Source organism: Mauremys mutica, chromosome 1, assembly GCF_020497125.1.
Source record: "Mauremys mutica isolate MM-2020 ecotype Southern chromosome 1, ASM2049712v1, whole genome shotgun sequence".
NCBI lineage: Eukaryota > Metazoa > Chordata > Testudines > Geoemydidae > Mauremys > Mauremys mutica.
This window is the reverse complement of record NC_059072.1, coordinates 348288639-348311161: the sequence shown is the minus strand read 5'-3', so window position 1 is coordinate 348311161 and position 22523 is coordinate 348288639. Positions and strand designations below refer to the sequence as shown.

The following is a 22523-nucleotide window of genomic DNA, read 5'->3' as shown; positions in this document are numbered from 1 at the left end:
CAACTTCACAGCTAGTAGAGAAGTAAACAAGGCCACCTCACCACATTTCCAGTTATCAGTATTTCTAGTGACCATGTCTCCAACCACAACTCTAGCCAGTCTCCGGATGTGACCTCAGTACATGAGGAATGATCAATTTCCTCTACCTCTCCTGGAAGGCAGGTCCCAACCATTGGCTCCTCCACTCCACCTTAGCCACCTCTCATCATGACACTGGCTCCCTCACAGGGATGGTTGGGACAGCCTGCTGTGAGGTGGACTGGCTTTACAGTGTCCCTATAATGTCCTGCAAATAACTCTGCCTCTCAATATGTCTGTTAGTCTATAAGGTGCCACAGACTCTTTGTCACTTTTTACAGAACCAGACTAACACGACTACCCCACTGATGCAAACTTCAGACTGAACTGAACCTTCTCGGAAGTTAGAAAATACTTCAGCTAACTCTGTTTCTCATGCATCTCTGCATGTCCTGGCTCCAGCTGTGACAGAAATGCAGAGTGAGAGGCTGGTTTAATGGTATTTCCAGTTCAAAAGGAAGCAGGAAATATCAGAATTCTCATGATAGAGTCTGCGCTGGCAACATTTCCAGCCCAGCTCTGCAGAATCATAGATTCAGATTCATAGATTAGATTTCCAGAAAAGACCATTAAATCAACTGGTCTGACCCCCTGTATATATCACAGGCCCTTAAATTTCACCGTTACCCCTACATAACTTGTGTTTGGCTAAAACATGTCTTCCATTAAGGCATCCAGTGTTGACCTGAAGACATCAAGAGATGGAGAAACTTCTCATCGTAGTTTGGTCCAATGGTTAAAACGCAGGATGTTTCAACAAGCATCCAATCTCTTTGATGCTTCTTTGAGCTGAAGCGCCAGTCAGATACGGTTTGTGTAAGCATCCAAATCAAATCTCAGTTCTGAATGGTATGAGCTTATCTAGCTATTAGTAAACAACTGTTAAGGTGGTCATCACCAGGGTTGAACCAGAGACTTCTAGGGCTCCAGCCTGAGCTGAAGGACAAAGGCTTCAATTCTGCTTTCACTGAAGTCAAAGCAAAACTTCCATTGAGTCAAGCCGTAGGTCCCCAAGGTGGCAGCTGTAGCAGATTCACAGTGACATTTTCAGTAAGGCACGAAATTCTACACTTGCCATGGAAGGCATGACCTAGCATGTATGTTGTATGGATGCCATTTTGTTCTACATGTTCTACAAAATGTTCTACAAAATGGCATCCTCCCTGCGGATTCAGGGGCTGGTCGGAATTGTACCACAGGCAAAGCCAGTCCTGGGGCATGGAATGTGTGTGCTGCATACATGGATGGCAGACTCACTCCCTCTGTGGCTGAGGGGGACACGACACACACTGACGAGTGGGTGATAGTAGCATCAGCTTACCAGATATGAGTTGAACCCATCATTCACAGAGTCTGCTGACTGAACTGCGCTGCTGCCACCATGCTGGGGGTATTCGTAAGTCTCACAAGAAGAAGCTGAAACACAAATCATGGATTCACAATACACACAGCGCCTGCTTGTGACTCCTCTAGTTCTAATGGTGCCCCGACACATGTAGCCCTCAACAGCTCACCTTTAACTATGCTATACAGTAAATGATGTGTGTTTAGGTTAGCAGAGCATGGGTGGCTGGGCAAGGAGTTCTGAAACTGTATAAGTCTTCTCTCTCTTTTTTTACTATCCCATCTCAAACAGCTCGGTCTAACTACTCCACAGCCGTTTTACTCATTTATCCTCACCGACGGCTAGTGAGGGCGGTAACAGCATTTGGCTGCAGCTGACCTAGCTCAGTCTGGAATGGGGGTCCTGGAGGGAAAGGCCTCACCTTACATTAACTATTCTCCTCAGCCAGTTAGTTCCTTGCAGCTTTACAATTAACATTTGAAAAGTGCATGGTCATGTGTGTGTCCAGCTGGAGACGGCCCGACTCTGATTTTCAGAGGTGCTGAAAAACCACAGCTCCAGTCAAAGTCAACAGGAGCTGCAGCTGCTCTGGAGCGCTGAAAATCAGGCCTGGAGGGCCCTGAAAATTACCTTTAGTTGTCTCAGGTTGGGCGCCCAAACTTCGAGGCCTCCAAAATCAGTGGCAATTTTTGAAAACTTTGGCCATAAATTGAATTAAAAGTCAAATGTACCGGCAGGAGCTGCAAAAACTATGAATGGCGGCGTTTTGATCTAGAGCTGAACTTTCCCAATGTTTGGGGGTGACTGAATCTGGGGTTTTGGTTCAGCTCTTTATACAGACAAGAACCAACTGCAGAATTTGGACATACCCAAAAATTCAGGGGTGTTCATATATGCCACAAGCCCATCCCCTGAATATGTAGCACCAGCTCCTCCGTTGGAATAAACCAGTGCAGCTCCATTGATTTCGGTTGAACTACGCTGATTTACACAGGCTGAGCATTTGGTCCCATGTCTCTCTAATGGAGTCAGCATCTTTGGCTGTACTGTCCAACTAGATATCTGAGGAAAAGACGCCTTGCCCCACCACACCCCCCATTTAAATGTAACACTTACCTCGATGTAGTCTGCTGTTCTCCACAGCTGGTAACGTGTTCCTCCTGGGAATGGTAGCCGCCACGGAGACCATACCTATGCTTTCACCATTCGGAGGGTGCTGCTGGGGGCTGCCCCACCGTGACTCCATCTGCCCTGGTTTAGGGGGCCGGGGTGGGGGAGCAGAAGGTGAATCACTGGAGGCCACGGCCAGCGTGTTGTGGTTCTTGTCCAGCGTGAATGTCCTTGGGATCTGGTATACGGAGAGAGGGGTGACGGGGATGTCATAGGAGTCCGTGGAGAGCTCCCCAAACTCCTTGCACAGGGTGTTGTTGGGAGTCTTAAAGGTATAGACCTCCTCGCTATCCGTGTCAGAGCCCGTGAGGCTGGCTTTGGTGTGAGTGTAAGAGCCAAAGCTCCGCGGGAGGTCATAGGCACTGTCCCTGAGCGCCGAATTGTGCCTGCTGGGCTTCGGCAAGCTGTAGAATCCGTGGACTTGCCCGCCGACCCCGTTCACACAGTGTCCGTTGCCCTGGGAGAGCTTCTGAACGGCTGTGTCACTCCTCATGAAGAACGAGGACCTTGTGGCTTGGGAGAAACTGGCGCTCCTAGGAAAGAGGAGAGGGTGTGGCTTAGCTTTCCGAGGCAGTGTGGCCAATGGCTACAGCAGGGGTCTGGGAGTCAGGAGAGCCACTGACTTGCTGGGTGACCATGGGCAAGTCACATGCTACACTCCCTGTGCCTCCAGCGCCGCCCAGAGGATTCAGGGAGCCTGGGGCAAAGCAATTTCGGGGGCCCCTTCCATAAAAAAGTTGCAATACTATAGACTACTATATTCTTGTGGGGGCCCCTATGGGGCCCGGGGCCTGGGGCAAATTGCTCCACTTGCCCCGCCCCCCCCCAGGGCGGCCTTGTGTGCCTCCCCAGCCTGTACAAGTGGATAAAGACACCTGCCTCACTTGGCTCCACCACAGAGCGAAATCCCCTGAGAGGAAACCTGGGGGCAGCAACAGGAGGGGAGAAGGAAGGGAATTCAGAGGCACAGAGCTTTCATGGTTAACCTGGGATCTGAGGTGTAGGGGGGCCAGCCCTCTGGCTGTGTACTAGGTTGGGCAAACGCCACCTCCCTGATGGTATGATTCAAAGCCCTTCCCTGTGGAAGGAATGACTTGGTTGTGACAGACTGCACTCCTGTGCTCACACTCTTTTGTTATCATTTTTGTACAAAGTATGCCTTGTGAGGCACCATTGGCAAACTCATAATTTGTGGGTCAGTATTGTCCTGATAAAATATGTGTGGCAACATTGTATGTGAAGTTATAAGATTTCCCTGTGTGATGTTATTAACCTATGTCCCAAACCCCACAACCCCACCCAAACAGAAGTTGGCAAACAGGTCTGTCCGAAAACAAAGGGAAGTATGCTTCGCTTAGTCTGCATGTAAGCAGTAAACAGATTAATCAAACAGGGAGGGAAAACAAAGGAAGTTCAAACACGTGAAAAAAAACCCAGCAGGGAACATCCTTCTACATAGACTCTGAGTCTCCTGGGTCTGAGCTGGAAATGTTTTTCAAGAGGGGGTCTGAACCTATAAAGAGGGACAGGACACTTCCCCCCAGCACCTGTCTCTCTCTCTCTCTGTCCCTGTCCAGTGCATTCACTGCACCTGAAGAGACAAAGGACGGAGCTGTTGGACTCCAGGGGAGGGGTCCTGACGTAAAGAGTTTGGTCAGTGAGCCTGCTGAAATAATGCGGTGAGAAAACTTTGCTTTGAATCTAATATAGTTTCTTAAGTTAGGCATTAGGAGGAGTTTTATCTTTATTTTTCCTGTAACCATTTCTGATTTTTATGCCTCATTACTTGCACTCCCTTAAAATTTCTCTCTTTGTAGTTGATAAACTTCTTTTATTGTTTTATCTAATCCATTGTGTTTAATTTGAAGTATCTGGGTCACTCCATTTGGGGTAGCAGGCTGTGTTCCCTCTAAGGTGTGTGCCTGTGTGGCCGCACAGGAGCCCATCAAGGGCTGCACACCAGCAGTGCTGGCACGCAGGATGTGTAGGCTGGGTGGGGGCACTGGGGGATGGTGTGGGGTGGTGATGGGGGTTTGGAGGAGCTTGGGGCATGCAGGGCATCCTGGCCCCAGCCCTGGTTCTGCGGCGGGGACGAGAGAGACGCCTCTCTCCCAGCCCGAGCTCCGCGGCTGCAGCGGGGACGGGAGAGATGTCTCTCTCCCAACTCCGGGGCTGGAGGAGTCCTTTCTCATTCTGCTGCAACCCCGGAGCTGGGGGACCCTTGTGAGTCAAGAGACTTGGTTCTTTCCCCAGCTCTGCCTTTAAGTTTCTGTGAGGCCTTGGAAAGTCACCTCAACCCACACTGTGCCTCAGTTTCCCCATGGGAATAATGATATTGACCTTCCTCTGTAAAACACTTTGAGATTTATAAATGAAAAGCACTAAATATGGCTGGCTTTTAGATTTGTGTTTTAAAAGGAAATTACCAAAACTAGGACTCCTGGAAATATTTTTGTGACTGTTTTTGTCGGATTTCCAATGGCAACAATTCCCTGTTGTGGATTTAAACCTCCCCTAGCAGTGTTTGCAAAGCTTTTTGTGGGCAGGAGGACAGGTGGTTTATTTAGGGGGCTGATGCTGCAAAGTATTACTCATGTAGCTGTTACTCATGCGAGTGGCCTCATGGAAAGAAGTGGGAGAAGTTCATATGAAGTGAAAGTTTCCCTGAGCCCATGTGTTTGTAAAGTGCTGTGTAAATTTACAGAGCTGTGTGTGTTAATAACTGAGACACTGGAACACTGTATGTGTGCATGAGAATCTGAAGGCGAACTTGACTGTGCTACTTTAATCGTCCAAGATAATCCAGTGTAAAAATGTAAACGACATGAAGATTGAATAGTCTATAGGACTTTTAAAGTGCTTTGTATTGTTAATACAAGAGGATGGTAGTAAGGGGAATTTGAGTGTTCTTAAAAATTATTTTGAGCCTTAGTGTCCTGATTTAAAAAGAAACATTTACTTTGATTTCGAATATTGTGGTATTATATTTTACATTCAGATGAGACCTTTACAGATGAAGCCCTGTCTGAACATTAAATATCTCAAGTATTTTGCATAAGAGGAAAAGATTCTTCCTATCCAAAATTCCCCTTCTCTTTCCAAACTACTGCACAGTGCTCTCTGTGCTGTTGGCCTAGCTGGCTGCTGACTTTCCTCCCCAGAGGTAGCTGCATTTCAGTGGTGCATTTATATGTCTAGTTTGTGAAGCATGTACTGATCCTTGTGGAAGCAGGCGTAGGAATGAACAGATAGGTACTGCAAACGTCACCTGAAGACAGACCTTCCCTAAGACCCAGCTAGGTGCTAGTAGTAGGACGTTGTGAGCTCTTGGTGGGATAAGGGCTGCCATGAAAGTACAGCGGTGATGGTGCACATCCGCATATTACCTTGATATTGGTTCTGCACATAACTAAATTCATTCTGCACATGGATGGAAAAAATTAGAGGGAACATTGGTAGCAAGTTGTGTGCATATTATTCCCTTAAAGCGGTGTTTCCCAAACTTGGGACGCCGCTTGTTTAGGGAAAGCCGCTGGTGGGCCGGGCCAGTTTGTTTACCTGCCGCGTCTGCAGGTTCGGCCGATCGTGGCTCCCACTGGCCGTGGTTCGCTGCTCCAGGCAGGTCCCATTGGACTGGACCAGTGAACTGTGGCCAGTGGGAGCCGCGATCAGCCAGACCTGCGGACGTGGCAGATAAACAAACCAGCCTGGCCCGCCAGGGGCTTTCCCTACACAAGTGGCGTCCCAAGTTTGGGAAACACTGCCTTAAAGGAATAATGGACTTAATATATTTGCACTGTCCAGGATTGGGCTGGGCAGTACACGACATACATTTCTGGGGGAAGATCAGGGGCTGGGGGTGTGTTGGGGTCACTCTGCAGCATAACCCAGACTGGTAGGAGTCAAGATGTGGCTGGCTGGCTGCAGCACACACAGACATCGCTGGGAGTGACTTGCATGCTGGAAGTTGTTTGTGAGCAGTCCAGGCTGGAGGCTACAGCAGCAAGGCATGGTAAAGGGCAGGGCCGGCTCCAGACCCCAGCGCGCCAAGCAGGCGCGTGGGGCGGCATTGTCCTGGCAGGGCGGCATTTGGCTCCGGCGGCCCTTCCGTAGTCATGCCTGCGGGAGGTCCACCGGAGCCCTGGGACGAGCGGACCTGCCGCAGGCATGACTGCGGAGGGTCCCCTCTTGCTGCGGCTCCGTTTGAGCTCCCGCAGGCATGACTGCGGCGGGTGCGCTGGTCCCGCGGCTCGGACGGAGCTCCCGCAGGCATGCCTGCGGATTCTCCACCGGAGCCGCGGGACCACGGGACCGTCCGCAGGCACTTCTGCCCCGGCCGCGGGACCTGGGAAGGGCGGCGCGAGCGGCGTAGTGCGCCGCCCTGCTTGGGGCGGTGGAATTTCTAGAGCCGCCCCTGGTAAAGGGCACCCCAGGTTAGAGGGTAGGGGTGATGCATTAGTCTAGACTGTACCCTGGTATGTCACAATGGTCCAGTATCATTGTTTGGTAGCTGCTAGTGCCCCTGCATCTTGTCGCAGAAGCACTGGCCTATTTTCCTGCTTCTCTTTAATAATGTAACATTGGCCTGATGTTCTCCTAGCATTATGCAGGGTTCCAGCCCTACGCCAATGGCAGCAGCACAGATAAAACCCAGCCCACTCTAAATATTCCAGGGGGTTGTCTTAATTGCAGGCTCTTGCAGAAGCCTAAGCACAGCCCTTATCCTCTGCCTTTCTAGCAGCACGTAGCCTGCCTGGGATGCCCACTGGCTCTGATGGGTGCATGGAGCAGCTCCACAACTGGGCCTTAGCTCAGCTAGATCAGTCCCTTAATTCAATTAGTGACTGTTCCAGAAGGGCAACTTTTGCATCTTTCCTTAAAATACTCTTCCGCCTGCAAACAGCCTCTGTCTTCTTCTCACCGTCTGTTGCCCTCCCTCGCCTATACGTGCTTATGTTTATTTTGTATAACTTAGATGGAAAGCTCTTGAAAGCAAGATGCCTTTAGCTGGGCTTGCAAAGCACTGTGTAAATCTGCAGTGCTATAGACATGGGTGTTCAAAATAATACCAACACGCAAGCAAATCTAGTGGGCATAGAGGACTCCTTGGTTGTTGCTGTGCTGTGTTGCGCTGCATGCTATGGTCATGCTGAATATCAGGTAGACGTCCAACCCTCCTGCTCCTTGGATACCAGTGGAGTTACAGCAGTTCACATCCTCTGAGACTCTGGCCCAATTCTGTATAACTTGGCGACAGGACAAACCAGGGTTGCAAGCAACAGAACAAATATCTGCAGGGTGCAAGCCCCAAAGAAGGAGAGGATTTATTTAGGGTGATCCAAGAGGGGGCAACTAGAAGAAAAGGGATGAAATTTGGCAAAGGCAAATATAGGCTGGAGACAGGGAAACATAACCCGCCTGGTCTCTAGGATGCAGATGATAAACAAAGAGAATGGCTGGAAGCCCCATCACCTGCAACATTCCATGCTGGAGACAGAACAGCTGATCCATACATCCAGGTGCTTGTGGGGTTGTAATTGGGTGCTGTGGGCTTGAGATACTCCTGTCATCACCACACACTATCAGTTTAAGCTGCACGGGTGTCAGCACTAGAGCTAGACAAAACTTTCACAACATCACCCCAAACCAGGGGGAAAGCTGATAGCGCCACCTATAGGTAAAAACAATGAGGAGTCCTTGTGGCACCTTAGAGACTAACAAATTCATTTGCTACTTCTAAGGCCTGGTCTACACTATGAATTTATACAGAATTTAGCAGCGTTAAACTAAGGGTACATGCAGACTACCCGCCGAATCGGCAGGTAGCGATCGATTTTGCGGGGATCGATATATCGCGTCTCATCTAGATGCGATATATCGATCCCCGAACGCACTCCTGTCAACTCCGGAACTCCACCGGAGCGAGTGGCGGTAGCGGAGTCGACTGGGGAACCGCGGACATCGATCCCGAGCGGTGAGGACGGGAGGTAAGTCGGGATAAGATACTTCGACTTCAGCTACGGTATTCCTGTAGCTGAAGTTGCGTATCTTACCTCGACACTGCCCCCCAGTGTGGACCAGGCCTGAATTAACCCTGCACCCGTCCACACAGCGAAGCCCTTTATATTGACATAAAGGGCTCTTAATATCGATATCTGTACTCCTCCCCAATGAGGGGAGTAGCGCTGAAATCGGTATTGCCATGTCAGATTAGGGTTAGTGTGGCCGCAATTCGATGGTATTGGCCTCCGGGAGCTATCCCACAGTGCACCATTGTGACCACTCTGGACAGCCATCTGAACTCGGATGCACTGCCCAGGTAGACAGGAAAAGCCCCGCGAACTTTTGAATTTCATTTCCTGTTTGCCCAGCGTGGAGAGCTGATCAGCACAGGTGACCACGCAGAGCTCATCAGCACAGGTAACTATGCAGTCTGAGAATCGAAAAAGAGCTCCAGCATGGATTGCACGGGAGGTACTGGATCTGATTGCTATATGGGGAGAGGACAAAAGACAAAATGAAAAAACATTTGAAGCTCTCCTGGAGGTACTCCAAAAGCCTTTGCAGAAGGTTTCTGGGCAGTGCAGCCTTATTCCGTCCTCCATGGTAGGACACTTGACCACGCCATGCATGTAGTAAGTAATCTGGTATCATTGCATGACAAAGCCTGGCTGCGTATGGTCCCGGTGTTTGCTGGCATTCAAGCAACATCCGTTCTTTATCTCGCTGTGTTATCCTCAGGAGAGTGATATCATTCATGGTAATCTGGTTGAAATACGGGAATTTAATTAAGGGGACAGAGATGGCCATTCCTACTGGGCTATTTGCCTGTGGCTGAAAAGAAATCCTTCCCTGCAGTTAGCCAAGCAGGGGGAAGGGGGGGGGTGATTGGCGCTGAGCTTTTTCGCGTTTGGCTAGCAGGGATCTTTCCTGCTACCAGCCACGCGGTGGGTGGGGGGGAAGCGATCATCCCAGAGAATTGGATTGGTGGGGGGGGGTGGTTTCTGCTGCTGCACATTAACAGGAAAGAAGCAGCACTCAACGGGCTTTGCTTGGTATTTGGGAAAGGAGGGTGCTGGATATGTGAAGGCTGCAGAACCCGAAAGACAATGGCTTACCATGGCTGCATGTCAGCCGAATTCTGTTGCCCAGACCTGCATCTGTGATCTCTAACACCAAAGCTGCAGGCATTCAATATTAAGATACAAAATGCGACCTTGTACTGAAATCACATGTGCTATGTAAGGTGAATAGTGTTGTTCACCGTGAAAGCGTATAACCATTGTTCTGTAAAATGTATCTTTTAAAATACTTTTCTCCCTTTTTTTCCCTCCGTCCTCCAGCTGCAAATTTTTCAAGCCTCCCTCCTCCGTCCCGAAGGCTATCTCAGATAAGGTGGTGGGAAAAAAAAAAGACGCGAGATGAAATGTTCTCGGAAATGATGGAAGTGACCCGCAATGAAAGAGCTCATCTGAATGAGTGGAAGGACGTGGTATCAAAGTACCGGAAAGATGGCAGTGAACGTGAGGACAGGAGGGACGAACGTGAGGACAGGAGGGACGCTCGAGATGAGAGGTGGCGGCAGGAAGATCAGAGGAGGCATGATGCAATGCTGGGGCTGTTGCGTGATCAAACTGACATGCTCTGGCGTCTGGTGGAGCTTCAGGAATGACAGCAGGATCACAGAGTGCCCCTGCAGCCCCTGTATAACCCCCCTCCCCCCTCCCCAAGTTCCATAGCCTCCTCACCCAGACGTGTAAGAACGTGTGGGGGGAGGCTCCGTGCACCTGCCCACTCCACCCCAGTGGACAGTCTAACCAAAAGGCTGCCATTATTTTGAAAAAATTTTAGTGGCCTTTTCCTTCCCTCCTATCCTCCTCCCAAACCACACCCGGGCTACCTTGTCAGTTCTCTCCCTCTTTTTATAATTAATTAATAAAGAATACATGATTTTTAAACGAGAATGACTTTATTTCCTTAGAAAGCAAGCTGTGATCGAAGGGGGAGGGTGGGTTGCTTACAGGGAATGAGTCAATCAAGGGGGCGGGTTTTCATCAAGGAGAAACAAACACAACAGTCACACCGTACCCTAGCCAGTGATGAAACTGGTTTTCAAAGCTTCTCTGATGCGCACTGCTTCCTGGTGTGCTCTTCTAATCGCCCTGGTGTCTGGCTGCGCATAATCAGCGGCCAGGCGATTTGCCTCAGCCTCCCACCCTGCCATAAAGCTCTCCCCCTTACTCTCACAGAGATTGTGGAGCACACAGCAAGCAGCAATAACAATGGGGACATTGGTTTGGCTGAGATCTGAGCGAGTCAGTAATGTGCGCCAGCGCGCCTTTAAACGGCCAAATGCACATTCTACCACCATTCTGCACTTGCTCAGCCTGTAGTTGAACAGCTCCTGACTACTGTCCAGGCTGCCTGTGTATGGCTTCATGAGCCATGGCATCAAGGGGTAGGCTGGGTCCCCCAGGATAACTACAGACATTTCAACATCCCCAACTATTATTTTCTGGTCTGGGAAGTAATTCCCTTGCTGCAGCCGTTTAAACAGAGTAGTGTTCCTGAAGACGCAAACGTCATGAACCCTTCCCGGCCATCCCACGTTGATGTTGGTGAAACGTCCCTTGTGATCCACCAGTGCTTGCAGCACCATTGAAAAGTACCCCTTGCGGTTTATGTAGTGGGTGCCCTGGTGCTCCGGTGCCAAGATAGGGATATGGGTTCCATCTATCGCCCCACCACAGTTAGGGAATCCCATTGCAGCAAAGCCATCCACTATGACCTGCACATTTCCCAGAGTCACAAATTCGTAGCAGCAGCTTAGTGATTGCTTTGGCTACTTGCATCACAGCAGCCCCCACAGTAGATTTGCCCACTCCAAACTGATCCCCGACTGACCGGTAGCTGTCTGGCGTTGCAAGCTTCCAGAGGGCTATTGCCACTCGCTTCTCAACTGTGAGGGCTGCTCTCATCTTGGTATTCTGGCATTTCAGGGCAGGGGAAAGCAAGTCACAAAGTTCCATGAAAATGCCCTTATGCATGCGAAAGTTTCGCAGCTACTGGGAATCGTAACACCCGCAACACTATGCGGTCCCACCAGTCTGTGCTTGTTTCCCGGGCCCAAAATCAGCGTTCAATGGCTAGAACCTGCCCCATTACCAGCATGATCTCCAAAGCGCTGGGGCCCACGGTTTGAGAGAATTCTGTGTCCATGTCCTCATCACTCTCGTCGCTGCTCTGCCATAGCTGCCTCCTCCTTGCCTGGTTTTGCAGGTCCTGGTTCAGCACAGACTGCACGAGAATGTGCGAGGTGTTTACAACGTCCATGATTGCTGTCTTGAGCTGAGCAGGGTCCATGCTTGCTGTGCTATGGCGTCTGCACAGTTCATCCAGGAAAAAAGACGCAAAATGTTTGTCTGCCGCTGCTTTCACGGAGGGAGGGGTGAGGCTGTACCCAGAACTACCAGCGACAATGTTTTTTGCCCCATCAGGCACTGGGCTATTAACCCAGAATTCCAATGGGTGGGGGAGACTGCGGGAACTATGGGATAGCTACCCACAGTGCAACGCTCCGGAAAGCGACGCTAGCCTCGGTACATGGACGCACACTGCCGAATTAATGTGCTTAGTGTGGCCGCATGCACTCGACTTTATACAATCTGTTTAAAAAAACCGGTTTCTGTAAAATCGGTATAATCCCGTAGTGTAGACATACCCTAAGTTTGTTATTGAGTGCCCAGGGAAATTGAAGTGCTCTCCTACTGGTTTTTGAATGTTATGATTCCTGATGTCAGGTTTGTGTCCATTTATTCTTTTGCGTAGAGACTGTCCGGTTTGGCCAATGTACATGGCAGAGGCATTGCTGGCACATGATGGCATATATCACGTTGGCAGATGTGCAGGTGAACAAGCCCTTGACGGTGTGGCTGATGTGGTTGGGTCCTACGATGGTGTCCCTTGAATGGATATGCGGACAGAGCTGGCAACGGGGTTTATTGCAGGGGTTGGTTCCTGGATTAGTGTTTCTGTTGTGTGGTGTGTAGTTACCATATGCCCAAATACATTTGTTAGTCTCAAGGACTCCTCATTGTTTTTACTGATCCAGACTAACACGGTTACCCCTCTGAAACCTGTCACCTATAGGTAAGATCGTCCAAAGCTTTCCACTATAAAACCCTATTTGCAGTTGCTTATAACTTCGCTGAACTGAGAGATGGGAGATGGACTCTCCTGTGCTTTCAGCACTTGCCTGTGTGGGCACCCTTAATTTATTTACCCCCTTCACATAACCCAAGAACTAGGGGTCACCCAATGAAATTAATAGGCAGCAGGTTTAAAACAAACAAAAGTAAGTATTACTTAACACAACACAGTCAACCTGTGGAACTCCTTGCCAGGGGATGTTGTGAACACCAAAAATATAACTGGGTTCAAAAAAGAATTAGATAAGTTCATGGAGGATAGGTCCATCAATAGCTATTAGCCAAGATTATCAGGGATGCAACTCCACGCTCTGGGTGTCCAAAGCCTCCAACTGCCAGAAGCTGGGAGTGGAAGCCAGAGGATGGATCCATCAATACATAGGTGTTGACTCTGTGGGTGCTTCAGGGCTGGAGAACCCAAAGGAAAAAATTAGTGGGTGCTCAGCACCCACTGGCAGCAAAGCTCCCCCTACCCCCTCCTCGGCTCCTCCCGCTCCCGAGCACGCCATATCCCCACTCCACCTCCTCCCTCCCAGTGCTTCTTGCCCCCTCGCTGCCTAACAGCTGTTTGGCGGCGCTTAGGACTTTCCAGAAGGGAAGGGGAGGAGCGGGGATGCGGCGCGCTCTGGAGAGGAGGTGGAGAAGAGGCAGGGCGGGGCGGGGACTTGGGGGAAGGGGATGGAATGGGGCAAGAAGGGGGCGGGGCTGGGGTGGGGCGGTGACTTTGGGGAAGGAGTGGAATGGGGGTGGGGTGAGGGCGGTGCTGGGGTGGGAAGAAGCAGGGCAGGGGCGAGGCCAGGGGCAAGGGGCGTCAAGCACTCACCAGGCAGAGGAGAAGTCGGCGCCTATGACTCAATAATTGCCCTGTTCTGTTCATTCCTCCTGAGGCATCTGGCACTGGCCACTGTCAGAAGACAGGATCCTGGGCTAGATGGACCATTCTTATGTAATCCCGGCATTTATAGCTTTTCTGTGCTTGACTTTGCAACCTTAACCTTCTTTTAACAGTTTCTGTCTGCCTGTGATTATATCTGTTACTTTCCTGTTATTGATACACATCATCCAGCCTTGTATTGCATCGATAACAGAGACATTAGGAGGAAATAATATTCAGTGGCATAAGCCCAATGGTTCAAGTGGTACAGTTGCACCAGGGCCCATGAGATTATGGGGCCCTAACCAGACAGAGCGACACTCCAGCACTTCAACTGGTGCACAGAGTCACAATGCTGCTCATTCAAATTTTGCCCGGCCATCCCTCCACTGGAGAGAGGGGAGACCAGGCTGAATCTGAGTGGCACTATGATTGGGTGCGTGGGTGCTCAGGTTTGGTCCAGCTGTGGCCTGGCCAAATCTGAGCGAGTGGCATTGCAACTTGGCACATGGAGTCGCAGCACCACTCGTCACTCCAATTTGGCTTGTGCCATGTGAGAGCAGGGCAGACAATGGGCATTTGCGGAACGGATGGATGGCTGGGATTGGGTGGAGCTGGCCTAGCCCACGTCAGAAGCAGGGGAGTGCACAAGGGAGGGCAAGCAAGGGCACCCCCCCCCCCAGTAATCGATGGGGGCACAGAACTCATCCCGCCCTGGGACCGCAGCGGGGAGAGTGAGCTCCTCGGCCCTGGGGTTGTGGCAGGAGCTGACAACCCCTCTAGCCCCAGGGCCACGGTGGGGAGAGAGAGCTCCTCCAGACCTGGGGCTGTGGCGGGAGCTGACAGCAGGTGCCCCTCCAAAAGCAGCCAGGTTTAAATTCCTGCACACACCCCTGGTCGGGAGCGGAGCACTGAGCTGGGGGATCAGAGGTGCTGGTGTGACCCAGAGGATCCTGGGGGTGGTGGGTGAGGGGCTGAGGGGGAGTTGGTGGGCTATGGGGTGAGTGGGGAGTGTTGGGGGGGCTGCAGGGTGAGGGGTTAGGGGTGAGTGGGGTATGTTGGGGGCAGTGCAGTGAGTTGTGGGCATTGTAGGGGAAATGGGGGATGTCGGGGGTGGTAGGTAGTTTGGGGACAAAGAAAATTTTAGATTTCAAAATTGGGAAATGGGCCCCTAGCCTCTTCTGGAACCAGGGTCCTGTGTGGCTTGTTGTGCCACTGATAATAGTGTTCCAGAGAAGATTTTGCCTGCAGTAAATTACACAGGGGAGCTACAATTTGTTTCTGAGGTGCGTAACTTTCGTACACTGGGTGGGCAAGAGCCAGCGAGAAGATGGTTTTGTTTCTATTTTAAGGTCCGGGCACATCTCCCACAATGTGTGGTGATTAAGGTGCTGCTGTTCACAGAAGCCATCACAAGATGGCGCTAAGAAATAGACTCATTTGACAAAGACTGAGCATCGCAAGACAATGCTGAATTACACCAAGTGGCTGCTCAGCCCTGGGAATTTGGTTCCTGGGTCCCGGCCAGGTATTTTGACTCTGATGGTGACTTACGCCAGATGCCCCCAGACTAAGAGCCTTGCTTTGCCTTTCATCTGAGGATCTGAAAGTACTTTGCAAAAGTTAATTAGTCAGTTCCCCCTAATGCCGCTGCCACATCACTATTATTTTCCCCATTTTACAGCTGGGTAAGACCGAGAGGTTACGTGGGAACAGTACCAAGGAGCCCTGACACCTCGCTCTGGGCTGTAACCATGCGTCAGGGAAGGAATTTTCTTCCAGACCTCTACTGGAGATCAGCTGATACCATGATCATGACAGTTGACAGCCCTTAATATTTTTCTCCCAGCTAATGTACCTGCAGCTGCTTCTCTGGGCATTCGAAATAGTTCTATAGAGTCCAGGTTAGAGCGGGATAACATTTTTCGAGTGTAACTTTTTCCAGCGAAAAATGCTGATTTGCTGACATGAAATGTTTTGTGAATTCATGTGCTGAAAACGAAACACAAAAATTCTTAAAATCTGGACATGTTTCATTTCTACCTTTTCAAAATGAAACGTTTCAATATTTTCAGTCTGAAGCAACTTTTTGTTTAGAAATCTCCTATAATTTTACTTTTAAAAACAATTCAGACCCAATTTAAAAGGCTCACAATCAAAACAAAACAGGTTGTTCAACCCAAAACAAAGTTTCGTTTTACTTTTCGATGCACTCAACGTTTAAAAAATAATGGTATCCACTTCAGCCTGAAACTATTTTCCCCCACCCCCTAACTCCAATTTTTCAGACTTATCAGTGAACCGAAAAATCCATTATTAGCACAGTGCTAGACCAGGTCACTGGTGTAAGGGACGGTCTTATTCCTACTCCAAGGACGTCTAGCCCTTGTTATCTCTCCTCCTTGTCTCAGATTCCTCTGTCACTAGGCTTGCAGAAGATGTTTGCAGAATGGTCTTTAGTCTCCAAGAGGCGTCTAACAGCTGGACCATGAGGAGGGTTATTTATAATTTTTCGTTAATTCCAGCTGAAGTAAAACATTTTTATTGTTAGTGAAAGAGAGATGCAGCAGGGAAATTCTGTGGGGAGTCAGGAGACGCCCCTGATCCCAGTAATCCAGTTTGCTGTGACCTTTACTCCCCTCTCATTCTCGCAGTGGTCCCGCCTCGTTGCTTATACTCTGCAAACCGGCTCTCCACTGTTTAAGGCAGCCCTTCCGGCTGGGAGGTGGGATGGCTGCCATTCTCCCAAAAATACTGCACTGAATGCGACTGACAGCTGTGATGCAAACCAAGGTCTGGGTTACAGCAGGTTTGCACCATCACCATATGAAACGTGAGAAGGGTGTCAAACAGCAGGCAAATCCACCCATCCCTTGAAAAGGAAAAATGGTTATTTTGTCCAGAAAGCTTTGCCTAAAGGTTAAAACTGGAAACGATGGGTCAGATTCTTGCAGTGCAGAGGGGCTAGAAAGCTGGGCAGTTTAGGATTCCTTTGGCTGGCATAGTCACTCTCAGCCACACCAGCACAGGGGGCTTGGCCACAGTTCAGCTGCATGCTGGCAATCCCTAGCATTGAAACAGCCCCCTGGAAGCCTTTACAGCTGGGTGTAATGTAGATGACCCCCAAGGCTGCTCTAAATTATGCCATGGGCCACCCCACCCCATAGCAGCTGTGGGGATCAGGGGAACATGAAGATAGTTTAGAGCCATCATTACCCTCTCTTCAGCTGCCTAGATTTACTGATGCGCTAAGGCTGACATCATGCCTTTGATCAAGGCACAATTCTCATTGATGTCAGTGATAGATACGTCAGATTAAGTGACTTGCCCAAGATCAGGTAGCCAGTCAGTGGCAGAGCTGGAAGTAGCCCCCCTAGAATGCCTATGCTGTAGCCAACCACCAGCGCTCCCTCTGGATATAGCTTTGAGGGTGGAATATCATTGCTGATGTTACGGGGTTTCCCCCATGTTTGCCCACAGACCTCCTACTGTACCTTGTATTTTCTGATTTTCGGCTCATACACTGGTGCAGGAAGAGATAGTCCTGTGGGGCGCTGGCAGACAAGGTGGTCTGGACGTGGTTGGCAGGTGAATCGAAAGTGAACAAGGTAGGTTGGCTGGAGTGGGCAGGAGCTGATGACTTGCGTTCTCTGAGCAGGTGGTGGTTGGAGCTGTTTAGCTCTGCTGGGGAGGAGCGGGGACCATGGCTCACCAAGGGAATGTTCCTCAGAGTGTCTGTGTGAGAAAAATACAATGAGGATTATTAGCACGCGAACAGCTAGCCATAGATCTACAAGCACCATACAAAGGCAGAGGAGGAAAGCAAGACATACAGTTGCCTACCCAAAAACACTCACTGGGCTAAGGACAGAGGTGGGAATAGAACACCCACCCCCTACCTCTGCAGGAAGGTGTTCTACCCCCAGGCCACCATTCAATTAGGCACTTGCTTTCAGTCATCAAAGTTATACCTGTCTAGCGATCTCAGCTGTGATGCACTTAAAAATAACACTGTGCAAAAGCCACCAATCCAACGGCAGCTTTGCAGGCAATCCAACCACATGGGAGTCTAAACTGTATTCTCCCCTCCAGATCATGACTGAAACACATTGGCGGGGCAGCGTGGGCAAACTTGTGTTCCCACCCTCCAGGCTGTGGATAAAGACAAGATTTAATTCTGCAGCACTAATGATTCATGCCAACCTTGTCCATAATAATTTGAACTTTAGATTCTTTAGGAAAATGCCCAGGCATTCAGAGAGAGGGAGATGGTTTTGCTTATGGTTATTAGTGACATAGTCATGCAGAAACCCATCATGTTCCTCAGCATAGGGAAACAGAGACAGTTATTGGTGCTGGTGTTAAGTTAGTGAGTATCTGCCGACAAAGCCACCTAGGTGATGTACACATACAAATACATCCAGGAACTGGAAACTCGGTCCAGTGGTGCAACGATAAGCTGGCAGCATCAAACGCCACCTTCTCTGTAGGGGAATATGGAGAAACAGAAGGAATTAAGGGGTCGTGGAGTAAATGGACTGAGGGCCTGGTCATGTGCGGTGATGGAGGAGGTTTCTCAGCACTTGACAGGAATAGGATCTTGTTTATCCTCTTATTTACTCCAGTGAAAATCAGGAGACTGTTCCCTGAAGTCAACAAACCAGCATGAGAGGAGAATCAAATTCAGGGTCTCTGCATAGGAAAGAACTAAATCAGGCTCCCACTGAAGGGCTCCTAAGGGCCTCCCTAAACAATAAGTTCTTTAGTTCTCAAGTTCTTGCCTTCAAGCTTAGTCCCAATTGACCCTGAGGAGGGAATACAAGAAGGAGGTGGCTGGCTGCATTTGCCTTGCTGGGACACCCTGAGGCGAGGGAGCCTGATTCTTCCCTGCCTTGGGTAGCCATTCACACTTGTGCACAGTGAGTCCACAACGTTACCAGCATACAGTGGCAGCATTTTGCACCCTTTTTTGTGCTCATTTTGCACAGGGGTAAATGACTACACAAGGCACAAATCTGCTGGGAATCAGGCCCTAGCATCATCATGAACTCACTGGAACATCAGTTTATAAATGGGAGGTTTTAAATAATGAGTTGTGTTTCTCATCCAAAGAATTCCCCAGAGGCGTTAGAGACAGGTGTTCAATACACTTCATCACACACCTGTCTGGGATCATTATTACATCCTCGTGACAGCAGGGTAAACCGAGGCACGGAGAAGTGAGGTGTTTTGTCCAAGGTCACACATTGGGTCAGTGGCAGAGCAGGAAGGCATTCCAGAGTCCTGATTCTCCTCTCTATGGCTTTTATGGTGTAACTCCATTGACTCTGATTTACACCAGGTGAAGTGGCAAGAGATGCAAGGCCTAACTCAAAGTCCCCTTCTCTAGCCACTACCCAACACTGCCTCTGCACTGCTGTTGAAAGAGAAAATACATTTTAAATACTAACTCTCTTTCCACCCAATGCCCCTACAGAGATCAAGAGCAATCCTGCTGCCATCCCAGCTCTCCGATAAATGTGCTCCAAGAGCTTGAACCAGGCATGAATTGTTACAGCCAGGCTGTAAGCCCCATAAAAATAAGGGACAAAATATATGGGAAAAGCAGAGCCAGTTTAGTTAAAGTGGTTTCAAGGGCTCCCAGGCGAGGCACATAATCACAGTGCATATAAAACTCGAGTCATATGGTACTGAAGTCACCGTTTTTATAGCTGTGATTTTAACTAATGTAGTGTTGATGGGGAAAGTGCCTGATTGACAGTCCTGGGGAATTAAATTCTCTCTCCATGGAGCTGGCACGGCACAACAGCGCAAACTGCTCGTTTGCCTCTACTGTGATCTGCCAGGACCACCCATAGGGATTCACAGATTTTGATTATGATCAGCCGGTCTGTCTTTCTGCAGAGCACAGGCCAAAGAACGTCACCCACTAATCCCCACACTGAGGCTATAACTTCTTGTTTGAGCCGCAGCAGCTCTTTCACAAAGATACTCCGGTCTTGATTTGAAAACGTCAAGTGATGGAGAATCTGCCGCAGCCCAAGGTCAGTTGTTCCACTGTTACACATTTGTACCTTATGAAAGGAGAGACAGACAGTTCAGTCTCCATGTCCATTCAATCCTTAACCTTTCTGCCCAGTGGGGCAGATAAGTGCGAGTTGTGATGGTGGGTTTGTGAAGTGGACACCTGTGCACTAAGATCTGGATTAGGATCACACCCTTAGTTCACACACAGCACCACTTCTGAACCAAACAAGCTGCCTGTCAGACTATGTGCCCGACAGATAAATACACAAAAGTAACAGACTGCAAAGAGACTGCAGCAAACTGCGAACAGTAGTTTTTGCCCAGGGAAAACTCCCAGTGAAGTCAAGAAATGGAGCCCACTGGTTGGTAGTGTTACCCCATTTTGACTCAAGTGGCTAATCAAAGCCTGTGAGTGTTCCAGTTGGGACGAGAAACAGATGATAGAGGCTGATATTTCTTTGATGCAATCTTGTTTATTTACAAGGAATGTATGAAGTCCTGCTTCTCCAAACACAGGAGGAACCCAAACCAGGGGATAGCTTTGTTGCTTACAGCCCTAAACCTCTGTAGCCAGCATCAGACCCAAAAGCTCTCTCTCCAGCTTCTTCCAGAGCTGTATCGTACTTATAGGCCTCTGCTTGAATTTACAATACCCAGCAAAAATTCTTCTGCCCACACAGTCTAAAACTCTCGAGCAGGGTCACATAACCCTTTTGTCTTAGGTGGGGGATTGTGATTAATTTATCCGTACAGTTATGTTAACTGAAGAGTGCATTCACGTCCATTCATCTCAACAAGGTTTTAACTCAATCCACAACAAGGTTTCACCTAGCTCACAACAGCATAGGCGCCGACTCCATGGGTGCTCCGGGGCTGGAGCACCCACAGGGAAAACTTAGCGGGTGCTCAGCACCCACCAGCAGCCAAGCTTCCCCAGCCCCGCCTCCCAAGTGTGCCGCGTCCCCGCTCCTGCCCCTCCTTCCCAGCACTTCCCCCCCACACCTAATAGCTGTTTGGCAGCACTTAGGACTTTCCTGGAGGGAGGGGAAGGAGCAGGGATGTGGCGCGCTCAGGGGCGGAGGCGGAGAAGGGGCAGGGACTTGAGGGAAGGGGGTGGGGACTTTGGGGAAAGGGTGGAATGGGGTCAGGGCGAGGACAGTGCAGGGGTGGGAAGAGGGGGTACAGGGACGGGGCCAGGAGCAGGGGGGCAGGTCGAGCACCCGGCGGGCAGAGGGTAAGTCGGCGCCTATGCATAACAGTATTATAATTATTATTATTTACACAGCACCCAAAGGTGTGTTAGGTGCTTTGGGCCAGATTTTTAAAGATATTTAGGTACCTAACGATGGAAATAGGTGCCTAGTGGGATTTTCAAAAGTGTCTAGGCATCTAATTCCCCATGGGAGTTAAAAGATGGCCTTTTGCAACCATGTAAGAAGGCAGAAGTTCAGACCCTGGTTCCCTGATCTGCCTATTTTGTGCCGCTAGGGCTGCCAGGCGTCCAGTTTTCAACTGAAAAGGGACCCTGGTGGCTCAGGCCAGTGCCGCGGATCGGGCCGCTAAAAGTCCAGTCAGCGGGGCAGCTTGGCTAAGGCAGGCTCCTTACCTGCCCTGGCTCTGCGTGGCTCCTGGGAAGTGGCCAGCATGTCCAGCTCCTAGGTGGAGGGGTGGCCAGGGGGGCTCCGCGTGCTGCCCCCAGCCCGAGCACCAGCTGTGCAGCTCCCACTGGCTGAGAACCACAGGCAATGGGAGCTGTGGGGCAGTGCCTGTGGGCGAGGGCAGCACACAGAGCCTCCATGGCCAAGCCTCCAACTAACGGCCACAGGCACATGTTGCTGCTTCCGGGAGCCGCCTGAGGTAAGTGTTGCCTGGAACCCGCACCCTGCACCCCAAGGCACAGCCTCAGCCCTGAGCCCCCTCCCACACCCAAACTCCCTCCCAGAGCCTGCACCTCCTCCTGCACCCCAATCCCCCGCCCTGAGCCCCCTCCTGTACCTCAAACCCCTCATCCCTGGCCTGCACCCCCAGCGTGAGCCCTCCTCCCCCCACACCCCAACCCCCTGGCCCAGCCCAGAGCCCCCTCCCACACTCCGAACCCCTTATCCCCACCCCAGAGCCCACAGCCCCTGCTGGAGCCCTCATCCCCTCCAGTAGCCCAACCCCCTGCCCCAGCCCTGAGCCCACTCCTGCACCCCAATCCCCAGCCCTGGGCCCACTCCTGCACCCCAATCTTCAGCCCCAGAATCTGGCTCTTTGTCCTTGTGACACGACCAACAGAGAGAAGAAAAGTGGCTCAGAAAAAGAATGGCCCCTCCTGAGGTGACTTTTCAGTCTTCTAAATCATGTCAAGGTACCAAACTGATCTGTCTGCTGATCTTTCACTTCTGATGTATTTTCCCCCATCATACTGTGAACTTCTATTGAGACAGAAAAAGCACATTAGTAAAAGTCCGGTTGCGTGGCTCAACTTTATTGTGTGGTTTGTGCTAAACACAAAAATGATCAATATTTAACGTTGACATTAATGGAGTTAGAGGAGAACTTAAAAAAAACCTAACTCTTGTTTTCTTTGCATGGGCATTAAAAATCCCTCAGTGCTTTTCAGGGGAGTAGACAGTTGCCTCAGTGTCCTTGGACGCTTATCATTATTATTAAATATTTATGTTGCTATAGTAGCCAAAGACCCCAGTCAGAACTGGTGCCCCACTGTATTGTAGACTCTGGAGATACAGTCCCTGCCCCGAAGCCCCTAGAATCTGTGAGCCGGGTTGCTGGCTGCATCAGCGCTGGCACCAGCACAGAGGAAATGCAGTTGTTGCCT

At 50.2% G+C, this 22523-nt stretch overlaps 1 protein-coding gene across 2 annotated transcripts in view; it reads right to left on the bottom strand.

Moving 5' to 3' along the window:
- GAB2 (GRB2 associated binding protein 2) overlaps positions 1 to 22523 on the bottom strand; it is a 222015-nt gene that overhangs the window by 10958 nt on the left and 188534 nt on the right. For both annotated transcript variants that reach the window (XM_045020929.1, XM_045020920.1), the window contains 3 exons: positions 17170 to 17410; positions 2540 to 3126; positions 1400 to 1494 (listed from right to left, as the gene is read on the bottom strand). In XM_045020929.1, the coding sequence (XP_044876864.1) occupies positions 1400 to 1494; positions 2540 to 3126; positions 17170 to 17410 (923 nt within the window). The remainder of the gene's footprint in view (positions 1 to 1399; positions 1495 to 2539; positions 3127 to 17169; positions 17411 to 22523) is intronic.